Source organism: Electrona antarctica (genome assembly GCF_951216825.1).
Source record: "Electrona antarctica genome assembly, chromosome: 14".
Lineage (NCBI taxonomy): Eukaryota > Metazoa > Chordata > Actinopteri > Myctophiformes > Myctophidae > Electrona > Electrona antarctica.
The window spans coordinates 7,982,142-8,001,851 of NC_136795.1; the positions used below are offsets into that span (position 1 = coordinate 7,982,142).

The 19,710-nt window shown below is 46.5% G+C and overlaps 1 protein-coding gene across 1 annotated transcript; it reads left to right on the top strand.

The window, feature by feature from the left end:
* Positions 1-1,087: 1,087 nt before the first annotated feature.
* On the top strand, positions 1,088-17,389 carry LOC306936920 (voltage-dependent T-type calcium channel subunit alpha-1H-like). Its single transcript, XM_079520585.1, has 8 exons — positions 1,088-1,217; positions 2,371-2,509; positions 6,034-6,155; positions 7,691-7,849; positions 8,253-8,390; positions 10,025-10,193; positions 13,995-14,152; positions 15,406-17,389. Exons 2-8 carry the CDS (start codon positions 2,497-2,499, stop codon positions 16,798-16,800), a joined length of 2,154 nt encoding a protein of 717 aa, XP_079376711.1. The 5' UTR covers positions 1,088-1,217; positions 2,371-2,496; the 3' UTR covers positions 16,801-17,389.
* The last annotated feature ends 2,321 nt before the right edge of the window (positions 17,390-19,710 follow it).

Below are 19,710 nucleotides of genomic sequence, written 5' to 3' on the forward strand. Positions count from 1 at the left end.
CGCATGTTTCTTGATAAATGCATTTTATATATGTGATGTATTCCCATACTTTTGTTCCTGCCTAATGTAAGTCGCTCTGGATTAAGAGCGTCTGCTAAATGCCTAAATTGTAAATTATAAATTGTCTTGTCTTGACTTTTGACTTGTTGACTAAAAGTAAAGAGTGCTTTATTCAAAAGGTAAAGTGTGATTTCTTTTTGATTTATCCTCAATCCTCCGGTTCGAACGAGATTCCCCCCGTCCGAAACGGACAAGGGACGGCCGAGATAGGGCCGGGGACCCCCGCGGACCCCCTCCGCGGACCCCCGCGGACCCCCTCCGCGGACCCCCGGCGGACCCCCGGCCCTATGGAGGGGCCGGGATTGATTTATCCTTGGTCCTTATTCCTTGTCTTGACTTTTGACTTGTTGACTAAAAGGTAAAGAGTGATTTATTTTGATTTATTTATTCTGGATCCTTAGTCCTTGGTCCGAGGTCACGAATCTTGACTTGTCTCGAATCTTGACTTGTCTCGAACCAGAGTCCTCTCACACCATCAGCAACTGCCAGAACCACTGAGCCATCGTGGAATACTCTTAACCATGGATTTTGGGTCATTTTATCTTTTTGTTTTTTTGGAAGGGAAGACAAAAAAAAATAAAGTCTATTTTACCAATGCAAAGGGTGAAATATTGTCATAATGTACGTTGTGTTTGTTTTGGAAAGGAAAAAGGGTTTTAATGTACTTTTTAGTGACGTTAGGGTAGAGTTTGTTCTTTTCTCCTGCTCCTCGTCCGAGACGACACACACACATCAAAGGGATTTGATACCACACAGTACTTGTGACACTCACACACACACACACCAGAGACTGGCAGCTGATTGGCTCATTCAGGGTTGCCAGGTTGGTGGCTGTCAGGTTGTCTAATGCCTGCTGCATTGTGTGTGTGTGTGTGTGTGTGTGTGTGTGTGTGTGTGTTTTGTGTGAACCAGCTACACTGGCATTTAAACACATTCATATTGTAACTGTTGCCACTATAGGTGATATATGTGACAGGTGGGACATTAGGACCTGGGAGCCGCCTGCCCAGAGCAGAGCAGAGCGGTAGCTTGACAGAGCCTCTATGTTAAAACTCCCGTGAGATCAATGAAACTCACGTTTGTTCTCGTTCTGTCGTGTGCATGTAGCGTCAGTGCCCAGCAGCACCCGTCGCGTCCGTGTAAATCAATTGACCAAGGTATGTTACAACAAAGGCTTACACATTGTAGTCTGTTGCATTTAGTATGATTTAGAGTTGTAGAAACTGTTGGTGCTGTTCTAGAAACTGTTGGTGCTGTTGTGGGGCTAGGCTGTACAGGGCAGACTACACTTGGACCCAGTGTCCACACATACTATTTAACAGAACACGGGTATGAGTCTCACACTTCAATGTGGATTATGGTGGCATGCAACCACCTTATGTCATACTTTTAATTCACATATTTATTATGATGGGGAATTAATATTGTTTCTGTTTTGATTGATTGATTGAAGAATTTATTAACAGTTTGCAGAATTACAGTACATTTCAAGCACAAACTCAATACAAAGGCTGTTAACTGTGAGTGGACGACCCAATTAAGCATTACACTTGTTTCCAATAGGGTCCACCATGTTCAAATCATCAAAACATTTAGAGACGTACAAATAGACACTTCTATAGACAGAACAGGAATTCATCATAGAAGGAGGTATCATGGTAGAACAATGTCAGAACGGATCCAGACCTGGCTAGCCTGAATCCTGCCTGCTGGGTATAAGTGCCTTGGGCCTAGGAGGTAGGAAGATGGGCTTGCCAGTATATGTTTATATTATAATGAGTACTTATGATGGGTGCTCGGTGTCTAATTGCTCTGTTGTATATTGCAGGCTGAACTGGTGACACAGAGTGGTCAGCAGACAGCCATTGCTCTTTTCCTCAGTTTTACTTTGTTTTTAATTGTTTCCATGCTCTTCAGTGCCTCCAGTATTTTATATAACCTTATTGAAAGAAACCCCCTGTACTGTATATTTTACTGAATGACCGTCAAGTAATTTAAATACAACATTTATGAAGGTTTTGCTATCTGTATTATGTGAAATTGTGAATAAAGTTGATCTAGTGATTGTACACAGAAAAGCCTCTGTCCGTCTATAAAGTACTTTGCACGGGGATTTTGGTTACAAGAGTAAATACTGAATACGGGTCTCTCACCCATTGAGAGTGGCGTAGTCTTAGTCTATGAACTTGGTTCTTATTCCAAAAGTATCATCAGTGTCCATCTGGTCACATTTGCTAATCGGAATTAGCATTAAGCTAACTGCATCCACTATAATGTTACACATTATATTAATGTGCTCTGTGTGTTCAGCCATGGCCAGGACGTCGAGGCACGACCGAGAGATGGCGCTGGACGCCAAGAGACGTCTGTGTGTGAGTTCAGATCCCGTGGAGAGGCTGAGGCTGCAGTGCCTGGCCCGAGGGTCGTCTGGCATCAATGGCCTGGGCAGGTGAGTGTGTGCGCGTGCGTGTGTGTGCGTGTGTGTGTGCGCGCGTGCCTCCCTCAGGCACAGCAGAGGCGTACATACAGACAGTTGGACTGTGAGGTGACGTGGCAGCCCTCCTCCTCGCCATCACCCAGGAAGCCTTGGAGGTGTCGGCCGGTGTTGCTGGGCTCTATAACATATGAAAATCAGACCGGAAGGCCTTACCGTTGTGGCGTTCTACAGAAGCAAAGGTTTTAAATAGCACATCTACAAGCTCGTAGCGCGCCACTCGGTGTAGTGGAACGTTCGCGCGCGCCATGTCGACTAGAAAGGTCGCCCGAGGACGTACTACAGTTCCACGCGTGCGTCTCGTGGAGCTCTATAACATATCCGTAAATCAGACCGGAAGGCCTTACCGTTGTGGCGTTCTACAGAAGCAAAGGTTTTAAATAGCAGATCTACAAGCTCGTAGCGCGCCACTCGGTGTAGTGGAACGTTCGCGCGCGCCATGTCGACTAGAAAGGTCGCCCGAGGACGTACTACAGTTCCACGCGTGCGTCTCGTGGAGCTCTATAACATATCCGTAAATCAGACCGGAAGGCCTTACCGTTGTGGCGTTCTACAGAAGCAAAGGTTTTAAATAGCAGATCTACAAGCTCGTAGCGCGCCACTCGGTGTAGTGGAACGTTCGCGCGCGCCATGTCGACTAGAAAGGTCGCCTGAGGACGTACTACAGTTCCACGCGTGCGTCTCGTGGAGCTCTATAACATATCCGTAAATCAGACCGGAAGGCCTTACCGTTGTGGCGTTCTACAGAAGCAAAGGTTTTAAATAGCAGATCTACAAGCTCGTAGCGCGCCACTCGGTGTAGTGGAACGTTCGCGCGCGCCATGTCGACTAGAAAGGTCGCCTGAGGACGTACTACAGTTCCACGCGTGCGTCTCGTGGAGCTCTATAACATATCCGTAAATAAGACCGGAAGGCCTTACCGTTGTGGCGTTCTACAGAAGCAAAGGTTTTAAATAGCAGATCTACAAGCTCGTAGCGCGCCACTCGGTGTAGTGGAACGTTCGCGCGCGCCATGTCGACTAGAAAGGTCGCCCGAGGACGTACTACAGTTCCACGCGTGCGTCTCGTGGAGCTCTATAACATATCCGTAAATCAGACCGGAAGGCCTTACCGTTGTGGCGTTCTACAGAAGCAAAGGTTTTAAATAGCAGATCTACAAGCTCGTAGCGCGCCACTCGGTGTAGTGGAACGTTCGCGCGCGCCATGTCGACTAGAAAGGTCGCCTGAGGACGTACTACAGTTCCACGCGTGCGTCTCGTGGAGCTCTATAACATATCCGTAAATCAGACCGGAAGGCCTTACCGTTGTGGCGTTCTACAGAAGCAAAGGTTTTAAATAGCAGATCTACAAGCTCGTAGCGCGCCACTCGGTGTAGTGGAACGTTCGCGCGCGCCATGTCGACTAGAAAGGTCGCCCGAGGACGTACTACAGTTCCACGCGTGCGTCTCGTGGAGCTCTATAACATATCCGTAAATAAGACCGGAAGGCCTTACCGTTGTGGCGTTCTACAGAAGCAAAGGTTTTAAATAGCAGATCTACAAGCTCGTAGCGCGCCACTCGGTGTAGTGGAACGTTCGCGCGCGCCATGTCGACTAGAAAGGTCGCCCGAGGACGTACTACAGTTCCACGCGTGCGTCTCGTGGAGCTCTATAACATATCCGTAAATCAGACCGGAAGGCCTTACCGTTGTGGCGTTCTACAGAAGCAAAGGTTTTAAATAGCAGATCTACAAGCTCGTAGCGCGCCACTCGGTGTAGTGGAACGTTCGCGCGCGCCATGTCGACTAGAAAGGTCGCCTGAGGACGTACTACAGTTCCACGCGTGCGTCTCGTGGAGCTCTATAACATATCCGTAAATCAGACCGGAAGGCCTTACCGTTGTGGCGTTCTACAGAAGCAAAGGTTTTAAATAGCAGATCTACAAGCTCGTAGCGCGCCACTCGGTGTAGTGGAACGTTCGCGCGCGCCATGTCGACTAGAAAGGTCGCCCGAGGACGTACTACAGTTCCACGCGTGCGTCTCGTGGAGCTCTATAACATATCCGTAAATAAGACCGGAAGGCCTTACCGTTGTGGCGTTCTACAGAAGCAAAGGTTTTAAATAGCAGATCTACAAGCTCGTAGCGCGCCACTCGGTGTAGTGGAGAAATCATGCTCAGCATATAGTGTATCTGCCATGTATAAGTGTTGGTATAAGTAATGGTAAAAAACACATTTAAATCTGCTACAAAAAAAACTAAACAGTTTAGCACTTTTACTTTGGTTAAAGGTATATTCAGTGATTTCACTTCATTCAAAAACAAAAACATGTTAAAGTGCTTTAACATGTATCATATTGTTTTCTTTTCTGTGTGTGTGTGTGTGTGTGTGTGTGTGTGTGTGTGTGTGTGTGACTGTGTGTGTGTGTGTGTGTGTGTGTGTGTGCAGCAGTCGTGTAAAAAAGTACTCGATTGTTTTAATTAATTAAAAGTATCAATACTGCAATGTAGAACTACTCAGTTACAAGTAAAAGTCCAGAATTCAAAATGTGGGTACTCTGTATACAGTAGTACTCTGTACTACTGTATACAGTACTTAAGTAAATGTGCATTCCAGCTTTTCCGTCTGGCACAGTTTCTTAACTTCTCAGTCACATTTTTGTGCCACACCAGCAGTTTTTGAAGAACGAGAAAAGTGTTTGGCATTTCGATCAAATCCTTCATCTGTACATCCATAAAGTCATTGGTGCATGTGTGGGACTGCGCGCGGTGCAGTGGCCGGGTACGGTGCTGCTGAATAATGTGAGGTTTCTGCAGTCTGCTCATGACAAATGTTAGTACGTTAGTGGTATCACATGCATTCCAACGGGAATACCCAGAGGATCATATGTCTGTGTGTGTCCTCCCTGGCTGCCGTGGCTGCCCTTGACCTTGTGTTGGAGTAGAACACTGGTGGTCTGACGACCAAGCATTTGATGTGATAAACAGGCTCCTGGGGGGGGGGGCAACAAATCCACCAGTTTATCTGTTCCCCGCTCCTCCACTGTACCCAGAGGAGACCGCAGCTTAGTAGCCTATCATCCAGTGTCAGTGCACGCACACGTGTGTGTGTGTGTGTGTGTTTGTGTGCGCGGCTGCGCGCGTGCGTGCGTGTGTGTGTGTGCGTGCGTGCGTGCGTGCGTGGACACTTGTAATGAGAAGATGGTTATCCTGGGCCTTTCAGGACGACATACATATACTGTACAATCTATTTGAGCTAGGTATTCTGTGTACAGTACAGACCTCTCACTGTGTGATTTGTATTTTCGGTATAGTAGGGAACAAAAACATGTTAAAGTGCTTTAACATGTATCATATTGTTTTCTTTTCTGTGTGTGTGTGTGTGTGTGTGTGTGTGTGTGTGTGTGTGTGTGTGTGTGTGTGTGTGTGTGTGTGTGTGTGTGTGTGTGTGTGTGTGTGTGTGTGTGTGTGTGTGTGTGTGTGTGTGCGCGTGTATGGTGCAGCGTGTAATGAAGACAACCCATGTGAAGGTCTGAGTCGCCACGCTACATTCGAGAACTTCGGGATGGCATTCCTCACACTGTTCCGAGTGTCCACCGGAGACAACTGGAATGGGATTATGAAGGTACATACACATACACATACACATACACACTCACACAGCCCTTTACCCACATAAATTAACTTCATAGCGAATCAGTGAGTCAATGAGTGTCCCTTGCCTCCGTGTGTCCTTGTTATACAGTAGGTGACCTCTCTGACCTCGTAAGAGCTGAGGTGTTATATATGCTCTCTATGACCATGTCCATATATTAGCAGCAGCTGTGTTAAGAGAACAACCCTATAAGAGAAACATGTACAGTTTTGTCTGTGATTCATTAATATGGCGCTGACCTTGGCCTCATGACCGAAGTGTTTGTCCTCCGATCACTTTTGCACTTTGGCCCCTTTTCCACCGGTTGGTTCCCAATGGGAACCGGTTCAGTTCAATTTTTGGTTCTTAGTCCATGAGCCAGAGCTCCAAAATTGGAACGTTAATTATGAAGTGAGTGGGCAAAACCATACCTATATTAAATTGTTATCACCATGAAACTTCCCCAATTGAGTACTTACAAAGACAATGATTTATTCTATTACAATTTTTTTTTTTTTTTTGTAAGATATTTTTTTGCGGCTTACGCCTTTTATTGGTTTTTGAAGGGACAGACAGTAGGCTGACAGGAAACGGGAGAGAGATGGGGGAAGACATGCAGTAAAGGCCGTGTCGGGCTCGGGAGTCGAACCCGCGGCACACTGCGACTGGATTACCAGTCGGGTGCCCAGACGGTTACGCCACCGCCTGGGCCACAAATTTTACATTTTTAAATATGCAAATGAGGCATTATGTAGGAAAATATGCAAAATAATCGAAAATATTAAAAAGCTACTACTGTGGAAGGGTTATCATGTATTCATTTACTTGTATTGATCATATAAACATTTTTACATATTTAATATAGGTCTAGTTTTTCCCACCAATTTTGGAGTTCTGGCTCATGGACTAAAAACCAAAAAGAACTGAACCGGTTCCCATTGGGAACCAACCGGTGGAAAGGGGGTCTTTGAGCACTTTTAGAACGTGCTTGAGCATAGTAGAACATCACACCCGTGCGATGTGGAACTGTACTGTACTTTCATTGTTATAGTTACTGTGTTAGTTACATAGTGACGTGTGCTATAATACTGTGTTATAGTGTGTGTGTGTGTGTGTGTGTGTGTGTGTGTGTGTGTGTGTGTGTGTGTGTGTGTGTGTGTGTGTGTGTGTGTGTGTGTGTGGTGCCTTGGAGTGCTAGGGAGCCAAGCACAGTTGTTGACTTAAGCAGTTGAAGGTTCAATAGGTCCTACTCAGGCAGTGACCTTGTAGCTCTGCTATTTTCAAAAGATTTTCATACATTTGAAAACTTGAACTTGAAATGGGACATCCGGCATAATGAGCGCTTTTACTTTTGGTAGCCTACTTTAAGCACATTTCTATGCCAATACTGTTGTACTTTTACTCAAGCACATTCTGAATTCCTTACTTTTTACTTGCAACGGAGTATTTCTACATTGCAGTATTGATGCTTTCACTTAAGTAAAAACATGTGAGTACTTTTGTCCCCGCCACTGTTTTGTCTCCAGGACACGCTGAGGGAGTGTCGTCCAGAGGAGCGCCACTGTCTCCACTACCTGCCCCTGGTGTCTCCCATCTACTTTGTGACCTTCGTCCTCATGGCCCAGTTTGTGTTGGTCAACGTGGTGGTGGCTGTGCTCATGAAACACCTGGAGGAGAGCAACAAGGTGTGCGCACGCACGCACGCACGCACGTTTGTCTTATAATTCTTGAGAGAACATCAAAACTGACAGCATTGGAAATTGTAGAAAATAGCAGCATTTTTTTTGTATCTTGTGGTGTATTTTGTGTATTTTCAACACCGGCTTGTATAACTAAGTATACATCAGGCAAAACTCCAATCCTAAACCTAAATGCTTAATCTTAATCCTGAACCCTACCTGAGTCTTGTCCTATTTGTAACCATAGGACCATTTCTCAGGAAAATGGTCCTCACAATGCAGGGTAATTCTCAAATTCTACTATACTTTTGTATAGACTTTGACACGTAACACTCTGACATGTTACGTGATTTAGGCTACAGTATGTAAAGAAAAAAGTGGATGAAATGAAGTGCCTCTGACTCACCAGGAAGCTAAAGAGGATGCAGAGATGGATGCTGAGATCGCGCTGGAGATGGAGATGGCGAGGAACCGCAAGCTAAGCTCCGCCTCCATCAGCTCTGGGGGAGGTGCCTATGTAGGACCACGCCCACACTCACCGGGACAGGTAAACGTTACACCCTCTGGAAAGAGTCTAATGACATGAATCTGTCAGCTGTGTCAAACAACATATTTAAGCAATGATAAATAGGTACATCTTATATCTATAAGCTCCACGTCTCTGTACGTACGTCTGTAATCCACATAACTCGAGAACCGTTCGCCCCACCGACTTCAAAACACATGTGCGTTCCACACCCCCACAGGGAGTGCAGTGCCCAGTGTCGAGTCCGTCGGATAGCCGGCAGCATATGTGGAGCTGGCCTGTTCTGACATCATTCTGACATCTGCCTAGGCTCCATATTTGGGCATGCCTGACAAAGAACTCCATATATGTGCATAAAAGGGACACAGACATAATAACTGGGTGGGGCATTCATTTCCAACTTGCATCGTTCCAAGTAGGCCAGTGCCCAACGGGCACCGCTCTAGTTTCCTGTAATTACAGGGCCGTTTTGCTGCCTACTCCTGATAGAGGAGAATTCTTTAATCCATTGAGACCTGGAACGCATCCATGTCACGTTAGCGTTTAACCACATTAACCATTAACCCATTTTGGGCGGGAACCCCTTTTGGTGTTTTAAACATGTTATAATTTAGCTATTGAAAAATAGCAGATCTACAAGCTCATAGCGCGCCACCGAGTGGCGCGCTATGAACTTGTAGGTCTGCTATTTTTGAAAAATCGTTAAAATGTGCCTCAAATCTTTCCGAAAATTGTCATGATTTAGAAAACTTTTTTTTTTAAATTTCGACGTCAGGCCTGAATGGGTTAAACTATGGGTCAGGAAAGTGTGAAGATCTTAATGCTGGTTCCCTTCATATTTCCACCTAATCTACCCATGGCCCAGGAAAACAAAGCATTTAGCTCATTGATTGAACATATTTAACGCTCTAATGCAGTGGTTCCCAAACTGTGGTGCGCGAACGCCCTCTAGGGGTGCGTGACAGGAAAAGGGTAGGCCTAATGGCGGTTCTATGGTGTTATTTAGCACAAACGGCAAAGTCCGGTAAAACACTGTTGTAAAGAGATGTATACAGCAGCTGCATGTCTCTCAGTGCAGTGTCATTCTGTGATTATTTGCCATAATCATATTAAAAAATGTATCATTTTCGGCCAAATACAACGGGACTGAGCATCAGCTAGGTCAGGAGGTAACAGGGGGTGCATATGGCCAAAGAGGTTTGGGGACCGCTGCCCTAACTCTTAATCATGTTCTCCTGTTTTACCAGGACAAAACTTGTCCCTGACTGGATGGAAAACATGTTACCCTTACTCATACTCAACATTGGGGCAGACAGAGAGCTGAAGAAATCATGGCATTCCTGAGACCATTTCATGTCGCTGGAAGATGCTTCTAAACTTGTATTCTATTGCTAGTTTGATCACTTCAAATACTCTTTCATCTTAACTAATGACCGAAAATAGCAGATCTACAAGCTCACAACACGTCGCAGGCAGCGCGACGTGTATGTTCAGTGTGCAGCATGCTTTTCACAGAAGACACACTGGCCTCTAATGGAATGCAAATGACTGAAATCAGTCGTGGACGACTGAGGACTTTAATGCATTCGTTTGTGTTGAAATCTGAACACATTGCCAGTGCTTTTGATCGGTGTGGTCTCTGTCTCCCCCTGCAGGAGGAGAACGTTCAGCACAGCGAGCAGGACCTGCTTTCTCCCAGGAAGATGTCCGTGTCCAGGATGCACTCGTTGCCCAACGACAGCTACATGTTCCGTCCAGTACAGCCCGCCAGCGCCCCCTACCCCCTGGAGGAAGTAGACCACAGCCCCCAGCAACAGCATACAGGTATTACATGGGACATAATTATTTCAACTCTTACAGTAGGCCTACTTGTAATAAAAGACACAGTAACACAATAGAGGTACACACAGATACACAGTAATACTTGGGCTTGTGATGCATGTCTTGTTTTTACAGAATATCAAAATGGACACACATGCTCATTGCTAACCTACATTATGCTCCAGAGGATATTAGTCATTATTAGTGTTGGTAGTAGTAGCAGCAGAAGCAGTGATAGTACACTGTGAAAACCTTAGCGTTACATTATCCATTATGTAACTCTGAGAGTGCACAAATGGAACCAAACGGACCCTTAATTGGTTATACATTTGCACACGCTCAGAGTTAAATGAACACAAGAGATTTGACTGTGTATTAGCGGTAGCTAAATGTAGTATAAATAGTATATATACTTTAGTATAAATTCTGACCATATAAAACGCTATGAATGTCCTATGATTGATGAATTGTACTGACCGGGGTTCTTTTATCAACAGTCAGAGTCTAATGGCATGTTGTGGCCAGGCTGTGGACAGGCCCAGCTCTGTCCCAAGGTACTGACTGACTGCAAGGACCCTCTGACTGCAGTGGATGGGCTAGTCTGCTCCGAGTGCAGTCCCATCCACTCAGCTCTGCCATGGCTGACTGAATGGGCTTTCTCTTTATGGTCAAGCTGCGAAAGTCCAGCCGAGACAAAGTTTATTTTCAGCACAGAACAATCGATAACGGCAAGGACACACAGTGTACTAAACGGAACTCTATTGTCCAATGAATAATAAGGGAAATCCACTATACGTGTCCAAAGTTAATTACATCAATTTGTTTGCTTGTTTTCCTGTTAAGCGTCCAGTTATGCTCTCTAAAGACATTTTTGCATAATTGGGTTAGAAATAGAATAATTATTCTAAGAAGATTGTTCTAAGCCGTTTGGTTTTCAGCTTGGCCAGAAAGCAGAAACTTGAGTAGGACCTCTGTTTAACCCATTTTGCGCGGGAACCTGTTATGCTTTAGCTATTGAAAAATAGCAGATCTACAAGCTCGTAGCGCGCCACCGAGTGGCGCGCTACGAGCTTGTAGGTCTGCTATTTTTGAAAAATCGAAGAACGACTGACATAGAAACATAGCTTTTTCAGAAAACTGTTAGGATTTAGAAGGCATTTGTAGAATCGTTCCCAGGTCAAAATGGGTTAAGACCTAACCTTTTAACCTCTCATAACCTCTGATTGTCTATATTCTATAACTAATAGAACGTCTCAAACCCTATTATGGAATGGGCCACTTGACAGGCTGGACAGAATGTGTTGGAGTCTCTGGTTGCATTTCAATGCGGTTTTTGAGGTTTATTTCACACCTCAAAAACACGAAGATGTACAAAACACAACATGACATGTTGCAGCGTGGGCGTGGCCTCACCTGCAAGGAGTCATTGGTTGCTTCCTTGCTTGCACCCGGTTCTTCTTCCTGGTTCTTCTTTTCCTTTGTCATTCACACCTCATTTGACATTTTGCTCATGTTTGCATTATGTTTGCGGGACTGCATTGTGTTCATGAATTCTAAGGCTTCGTACAGACATATCAGACCAACATGCTCTGTGCTGTCCGTGTTTCATGGCCGCCTCAATGCTTTTCCAATGGAAGTCACGTGGTTTGACCAAACAGCTGTGTGTGATGGGGGGAGGGGGGGGCAATCAAACACAAGTGTTTGGTGAAACCATGTGACTCCCATTGGAAAAGCATTGGGGCGGCCATGAAACACAGGCAGAGCACAGCACAGTTGTTCTTTATGTGTGTACGAAGCCTAATGTGACCACTCATAGACTAGGAGGATATGAGTGTTGTTTTTGGCAGCAAGTCAGTTAGTCATATTTTAGTCACCTGGATGGAATGTTTTAGTGTTAGTCTAGTTTTAGTCGACTAAATATCATAAGATTTTAGTCGACTAAATCTACAGGTGATTTAGTCGAACAAAATGTATTTTGGCGGGCCCTGATGCCGTCGTAATGACTGTTTTTTCCGATCTACAAGCTTGCAGATCTGCTATTTTCAGCATGCAACCAAGTGTAAAATTACTTGTACTGGATCTCTTGTCCACTATAGTCCCTTCCTAACATTTTAGTCTAGTTTTTATTTGTTGACGAAATTGTCAGTATTTTTAGTCTTAGTTTTAGTCATCACAGCTTAGTTTTCGTCAGTGAAAAAAGGTAGTCGACGAACATTTTTCGTCATAGTTTTAGTCGACGAAAACAACACTGATATGAGTATCATATTTATTTTCAAATAGTATTTGCATAACATTCCAAATGTTTGTTTAATGCTACATGCAGTGTGAGGGGCATATGGGATCCATGGCATTCTAATAGTCTTAGCTTTATCCTATCATTGTATTGTCATTGTATGTGGTGAACTCACTCAAACAGCACTGAGTCGTTTAACCCATTTTGGGCGGGAACCCCTTTTGGTGTTTTAAACAATAGCAGATCTAAAAGCTCATAGCGTGCCACCAAGTGGCGCGCTACGAGCTTGAAGGTCTGCTATTTTTGAAAAATCGTGAAAATGTGGCGCAAAATTGGAATATATATTTTTTCAGAACGAACGTTTTTAACTCAAATCTTTGCTCCTGGGGGGGTCCCCCGAAACAACATATTTTCAGATGGGGGTTGGCGACCAAATACATGTCATTTTTGGGGTCCTTGACATGAAAAAGGTTGAGAACAACTGGGTTTTTCTGAAAACTGTCATGATTTAGAAGACATTTGTAGAATCGAACTTAGGTCTAAATGGGTTCAAAACAAACATTAGGAATAGTTGGCAAATGCTATGCAATGCTGTGTTCTGCTTTATGAGCAAAATACAGGTTGTTATCTACAGTACAGTGTGTCACTTTGGCATGACTGGCTGTGTCCAAGAACATTGTAAGTGTAAATCGGTGCTAATATGACTTCTAATATTTCATGTTCAGCAAATCAGCCCTTCATCTCAAATCCGACACTGACCTCATTCATTGCATAATGCATATTGACGTACTGCTTAATTAAGGAATGTTTCTGTAATGAGCAACTTGTCATTTTACCCAAACCTTTATCCATCTAGAGAAGGTCTATCTTTCTTCATGTCTTGCTTCCCATTCATGCACCCACATTAACTGGGATGTCCCCACAGCACAACCACCTTCTTCTGCAACTCTGAAATGCTCCGTGTGTACTAGTGTACTGTATGTGTGTACATGTACCTATACATTGCATTAACCCTGGAGTCCCTATTTTGGGCATGCCATTCTAGGCCTATTATATTTACTATAAATGACATGATGGTGGTGTCGCGTGGCGACCTTAGAGTATATATGAATAGAGACGGCACCCGGAGGAAACCCCGAGGCGAAATGGACATAGTGGCAGAATTTGGTATTGCAGCGTGGGCCCAAACACATGAACGCGCTGGTCCGTTGACTATCATTGTGCACGTTCATGATGACACGTGAACGCTGTTTCATACGTGAACGCACGTGAACGCGTGCAATGATAGTCAGCGGCAGCGCGTTCATGTGTTTGGGCCCAATCCATCCCAGAATGCACTCTGTTCCTACTCGGAAGGAGGAGTGAAATCGCCTCATGCAACTTAATGCAAGTGGATGGGAGGAGAACTCGGGTGCCGTCTCTATTCATATATACTCTAAGGTGGCGACCTACAAGCTTGCATTGTGAGCTTGTAGACTGGCTAATTTCTAAGTGGTTAATGTGTGTACATGTGTCTATATTGTCATGTGTGTATGTACAATACCTGTGTGTGTGTGTCTGTGCACCTTCAGGCTCTGTGACGTCGGTCCACTCCCAGCCGTGTGAGAGCCGCGCTCTGCTCCAAGTGCCAGGCCTCTCCCCTCCGAACCCCCGGCCTCCCCCGCCCCGCACCCTGCCTCGTATCGCCCCACCCAGGCCCAGCCCCTCACCGCGGGCTCTGCGCAGACAAGTAAGGGTCCCCATACACCAGTGGTTCCCAAACTCTTTCATGTCAAGGACCCCCAAATTTACACTCATTAGCCCCGCGGACCCCCATTTGAAAATATATGCCAATATATCCCATGAGAGAAGATTTTTTCAACCATTTTCCTTTCAAGGACCCCCAGCTTGACCTGAATTAGGCTACGGCCCCCCATTTATATCCCTGGGACCCCAATGTATATTGTAAAATCAAAGTTAATTTAACTCAGAGTGTACCAATGGTTCCATTTGTACACTCTGAGTTACAGACCCATAAGGGTCCATTCGGTTCCTAACTATAGCTGGGTACCCCCTGGAACTCCCTCAAGGACCCCTAGCGGTCCCCGGACCCCACTTTGAGAACCACTGCCACACACACACACACACACACCACACACACACACACAAACACACACAGAGTACACACACACATGCATGCAATAGTTCAACACACCATTTCTTTTGAAACACCAGGCTCTTTCCTATCTGTCATGTCTCAAGCATGCTCCAACCTTCCTGCTGCTGATAACAGCCGGCAGTATGTGTTCTATGAAACAATGAACGTAGCATCAACGGATCACTGCAGGATGCCACTTCAATAGCACAACAGCAATGACTGATTCATGGTAAATAAAGTTACGGGAATCCACAGAGAAAGTCTTGATTCCGCTGAGAACATTCCTGATTCTGCGGAGAACAATCCTTGATTCCGCAGCTTTAGTTAATATTCTGTGGTCTTTAAAAACAAAAAAAAACTAAAATCACCAGTTATCAAGCAAAATTTGACTTTGTTTTAATAATCAAGTCCTTTACGAAATAGATACAACTAAGTGTAATTATGGATGGGTCATGTTTAGGTCACAGGTTAGGTCCTGTGAAGAAAAAGTCCTATACTAAGTGTCCTCACCATGTACAAATCCTTATTATAGTACCTACTTATTGCTACATACTGCTACCTACTGGTAGTAATAAGTAACTTTGTCAGGTTTTACTGCGCTCCACGCTCGCCGCCGCGCCGCACTCGTCCGACTGCATTCCACGGACGTTCAAAAAATCCGCGGAAGGCTTTGAAATCAGCGTTAAGTTCCGCGATTGCGGAATTCCTGTGGGTCTAAATGAAGGCATCCATGGAAATCATAATTTAAATGCTACACCATGCGAACTGCTGATGCTTGAACACATTTGGACTATTGCACAATTGCATTGATTATTGTGATGACGATTATGTTGTCTGTCCACCAGGTGGCACTTAAGGTGGATTCTGTGGAGTCGCAGGGCTGTGAGCAGCAGGAGAGTCCAGACTCCCTGCATCTGCCTCCTCCCCCCTCCTCTCCCTCCCCTCTCCCTCCTCCCCCCACCTGTCCCTCTCCTCTCCCTCCTCCACCGCACTCTCCTTTCCATCCTCCTCCCTCCTCTCCCTCTCCGCTGCCTCCCCCTCCGTCTCCTCGCCTGCCCCCTCGGCCCCCCAGCGCGCGGAGGCCCCGGCCCCCCTCTCCTCCTCTCTCTCTGGGCGGCGGCGGCGGTGACCCTGCCGACGAGGAGGTGCGTCACATCACCATCTCCGCTCAGCTCCTGTGGGGAGGCCCCCCCGAGGCCGGGGGGAGGGGAGGGCGCAGCCACTCCCTCTCGCCCTACGCCTCCCTGGACTCGTCCTCCTCTGCTCTTCCTCCTCCTCCTCCTCTCCCGCGCTGCTCGCCGAGGAGGGGCAGCGCGCTGAGCCTTCTGGGGGCGGCGGGGCCGCCCGCCGAGCCACGCGACGCTGCCAGGAAGTTGTTCAGCGTGGACACCCAGGGCTTCCTGGACAAGCCGGCGTCCGCGTCGCCCCCCGTCGTCGCGTCCCCAGGTTCCCCCGACGACCATCGGCACCACTCCATCGCGGTGTGCCTGCCCCAGGCCGGCAGCACGGTCAGCAGGGACGACAGTGAGGTGGCGGGCAGGCGCGGAGGAGGCGGTGGCGGCGGCTTCCCCGTCCGTGTGCAGTCGGTGGGCGGAGGGGGAGTGCACCGGAAGAAGAAGATGAGTCCTCCGTGCATCTCCATCCACCCTCCGTCGGATCGCGAACACCTCCTTGCGTCTCCGCCTCCTCCTCCTCCTCCTCCCGCTGAGCCGGACGGCGGCAGCGCCATGAGGAGACACCGGACGCCGCCGCACGACCTGACCGGTAGCAGCGCGGCGCAGCGAGCGCCGGACACGCCTCCGCGCCCGCTCACGCCCACGCTCGTGCCCGTGCGCGCGCCAACGCCGCTGGGCACGCCCTCGCCCACCCGGGCGCTATTGGCCACCCACACACGGTACACGGCGACCACGCGCGTGCTGACGCCCACGCACGCCCTGGCGCCCGCCCTCCTGCAGGCCCCGATGAGTCCGGGAGTCTCGTTCCGGCCCCAGTCGCCCGTTCAGACGCACTCCCTGCCTTTCCCACCACACACCCCCACCCACAGCCTCTCCCCCACCGCCCCCAGGCAACCCTCCCCCGCCGCCGAATACAACAACGCGCCCCATTTCACCTTCGACCAACCAGAAGCCAGATACGCGGGCGGCCTTTCGGACACGGATCCGCCTCCTTGCCCGTCCCCTTTTGACGGAAGACCGGAGGGCGGATTCAGCTCCAGCAAGAACCGCAGAACTGCCCATTGAAGGACGAGTAATGGACCTTCAGGAAGTGAAACCGGTTTGCCAGAAATCCCCGCACTGTGGCTCGGAGGGGCGCGTGGCCTGACCCCGACAGAGACTGATTGATGGATGGAGATGGAGCCAATTTAAGAGATTGTTTTGGACGATTGACTTGAAGGAGAGAGAGAGAGAGAGAGACTGGTTAGTATTTATTCAGAGAGAGAGATAGAGAGTGGACAGTGGATCTCCTGTCCTAGATGAATGGACAACGTCCCTGCGAATGGGACGCAGGGATTCCAAGAAGCGGCCGCCGGTACCATTGATGCTGACAGCATGACGGTGTGTGTTTTGGCCGCCGGTACCATTGATGCTGACAGCATGACGGTACCATTGCCGCCGGTACCATTGATGCTGACAGCATGACGGTGTGTGTTTTGGGGACTCGACGAAGGAGCAGCACACCGGGACTAAAAGCCACCTAACTCCGTAGCCAAAGTATATATATTTTTTTTCTTCACCCCGACACCCTGTCCCCACATGCGAGCCAATCAGGAAACAGCGTCTGGCTGATGACCTCTGACCTCTGATTATAAAGGGGAGTGGTTTGTGAAATGCGAGCATGGGGGAGTTTGGGGGGTGGGCGGGGGTGGGGGGGATGTGGGATATGCAACTTCAGGTTTTCCATAGGAGCTCTGTTTGCCCCTCCTCGGCTCTTGGATCACATTGATCAGAGCAGAAGTGTGTGTGTGTGTGTGTGTGTGTGTGTGTGTGTGTGGGTGTGGGTGTGTGTGTGTGTGCCGATTGATGTGCGTTTGTTTTTGCTGTTGTCCTTTGTGTGTTACCCAGATCCCCTTTGTGGAGGACTTTGGCCGTAATTCTTCTTTGGCCTGCACAGACAGTGAGGAGGGGGCGGGGCAGAGCTGTAGTGTATACGTTAATCTGTGTATCTCCATGCAGTGTACATAAGGAAAATATTGTATTTGGTGAGATTAAAAAAAATAGCTCTATCCATATGCACATATTTTTATAGAGATCTATAATGTTTTTTGCACACGACAAATTTGAACTTTGCTTGTTTGTTTTCTCTCTGTCGTCCTCTTTTGTCGAATGTGCGTTTTTCCTTTTTTTTTCAAAGGGAAGCGTGTAGGAGGAGAACCTCTTCCTCGGGGGGCTCGTCGAGGAACACATGGCTGTTTTATTTTTCTATGGTGAGGAAGAGGAGGAGGAAGAGTATAGGAGGAGAGTGATCTGTAGCTTTTGTCCTAGATCTGTGTTCTATATCCACTGTCTGGACGGCAGGCTGAGGGGATGGGCTCAGTGACGCCATGTGAAACCCTCACCTCGGCACCACACTGGAACCTTCTTATTCCAAGACCCACTGCTTCTCAAATGATTTCATACTGGTGTCTGAATTTGGACCAATTTAACCCAAAATACAGTGGTGGAAAAAGGTCCTTTTCATTTTTTTACTTAAGTAAAAGTATCCAGAACATCTACAATGAGCTTGTAGATTGGCTATTTTCAAATGGCCGAAATGTATATAGGGCCGAAGTGGTTATGTTTTGTAATAATAATCAAAATCTGCAACGTAACTAGCAAGTAACGTTTTCCTATATCTGTAGTGGAGAAAAAGTATAATATTTGCCTCTGAGATTAGAAGAGAGAGTAGAAGTAAAAGTACAGAACATTGGAAATATAAGTAAAGTACAAATACCTCAACATTGTTCTTAACAGTACTTAAGTAAATGTACTTAGTTACTGTACTTTACACCACTGCCAAAATAGCAAAAATATGTGCTAATTAATAAAACCATGTTGTCTAAAACGGTTTTGGAACACGTAATGAATCTCAACAACGAGAAGTTTACAAATTACAACGTGGTTCATGTTGCAAGCGTGCCTCGTCATAAACTCTAAAAATGAATAGGGTTCAATGCTGGAACTACTGTATACATACAGTTGTTTGGAACTATTGGTCACCCCATGGCAAGCTTTACTAATGCATATTCTTCTTGTTCTTGTTGTTGGCTCTGAGCACACCAAAACAACATTTGAATCAATTTTGGAATAAAACAAATACTTTGGAATTGAACATTATATGAACATTCTCCATTTCCAATGGAATATGAGCTCGGTCATAACTCCCTGTGGCTCTGAACGTAACATGTACTGATGATATTTACGTTGTATCTTACATAACTAGTGACATAGTGCTTGCTTAATCGCTGTTGTGCATTCACAATAATGTGGGGATTAATACACAGCTTAATACACCGCCATGAGGCCATTTTTGACCAATTGTAAAGTGTGAGATCGTCAGTGCCATTTGAAGCTGTTTCTTCCGTTCATCACGCTAGCATATTTACTTAATGGTAATTTTCAGAAGAGATAGACAAAAAAAAGGAAAAAAGGGGGCATATCCTTGAATAGATTAGTACTCTTCTCATTTCATTCAGCCTTTTTTGGGGGTTTGATGCAGTTGGGTAATACCGCTAGAGATACATGGACATTAAAATAAAAGACCATACAATAATAATGCCTTCCATTCCGGTATGTCATATTCCTGAGCCCATGCCTTCATGCAGCTGTTTCGCCAGCTGGAGCAGTTCTAAGCCCACAGTGTTTTCTGTACATCTAAAGACAACCAAAATAACTAGTTGAATATGTGTAGCCAGCGTGCAATAATAAGTATTCGTTATGTGGAGATATAGGAACGTCCACACTTGCATAAAAAACGACAACCACTCAAACTTGTGTTCGTGTAGAGATATTATATAGGATGGTTATAAACTATTGCTATCCAGTCTTCATGCTACTGGTGGTGGGTGTGTGTGACCCATTAGTGTGGTTGTGTTGGGATGTGGCCGGTAGCCATTCAAGGTTCTGTGGACCCGTAGGTGTCACATAGAGGGGGAGGTCGGCTGAGATAAGTCC

Excerpts from the sequence above, each read along its gene's own strand:
- LOC306936920 (XM_079520585.1), top strand. Across the intron at positions 6,156-7,690 it reads ACTGGAATGGGATTATGAAG|GACACGCTGAGGGAGTGTCG; the intron begins GTACATACACAT and ends TTTTGTCTCCAG. Across the intron at positions 7,850-8,252 it reads ACCTGGAGGAGAGCAACAAG|GAAGCTAAAGAGGATGCAGA; the intron begins GTGTGCGCACGC and ends CTGACTCACCAG.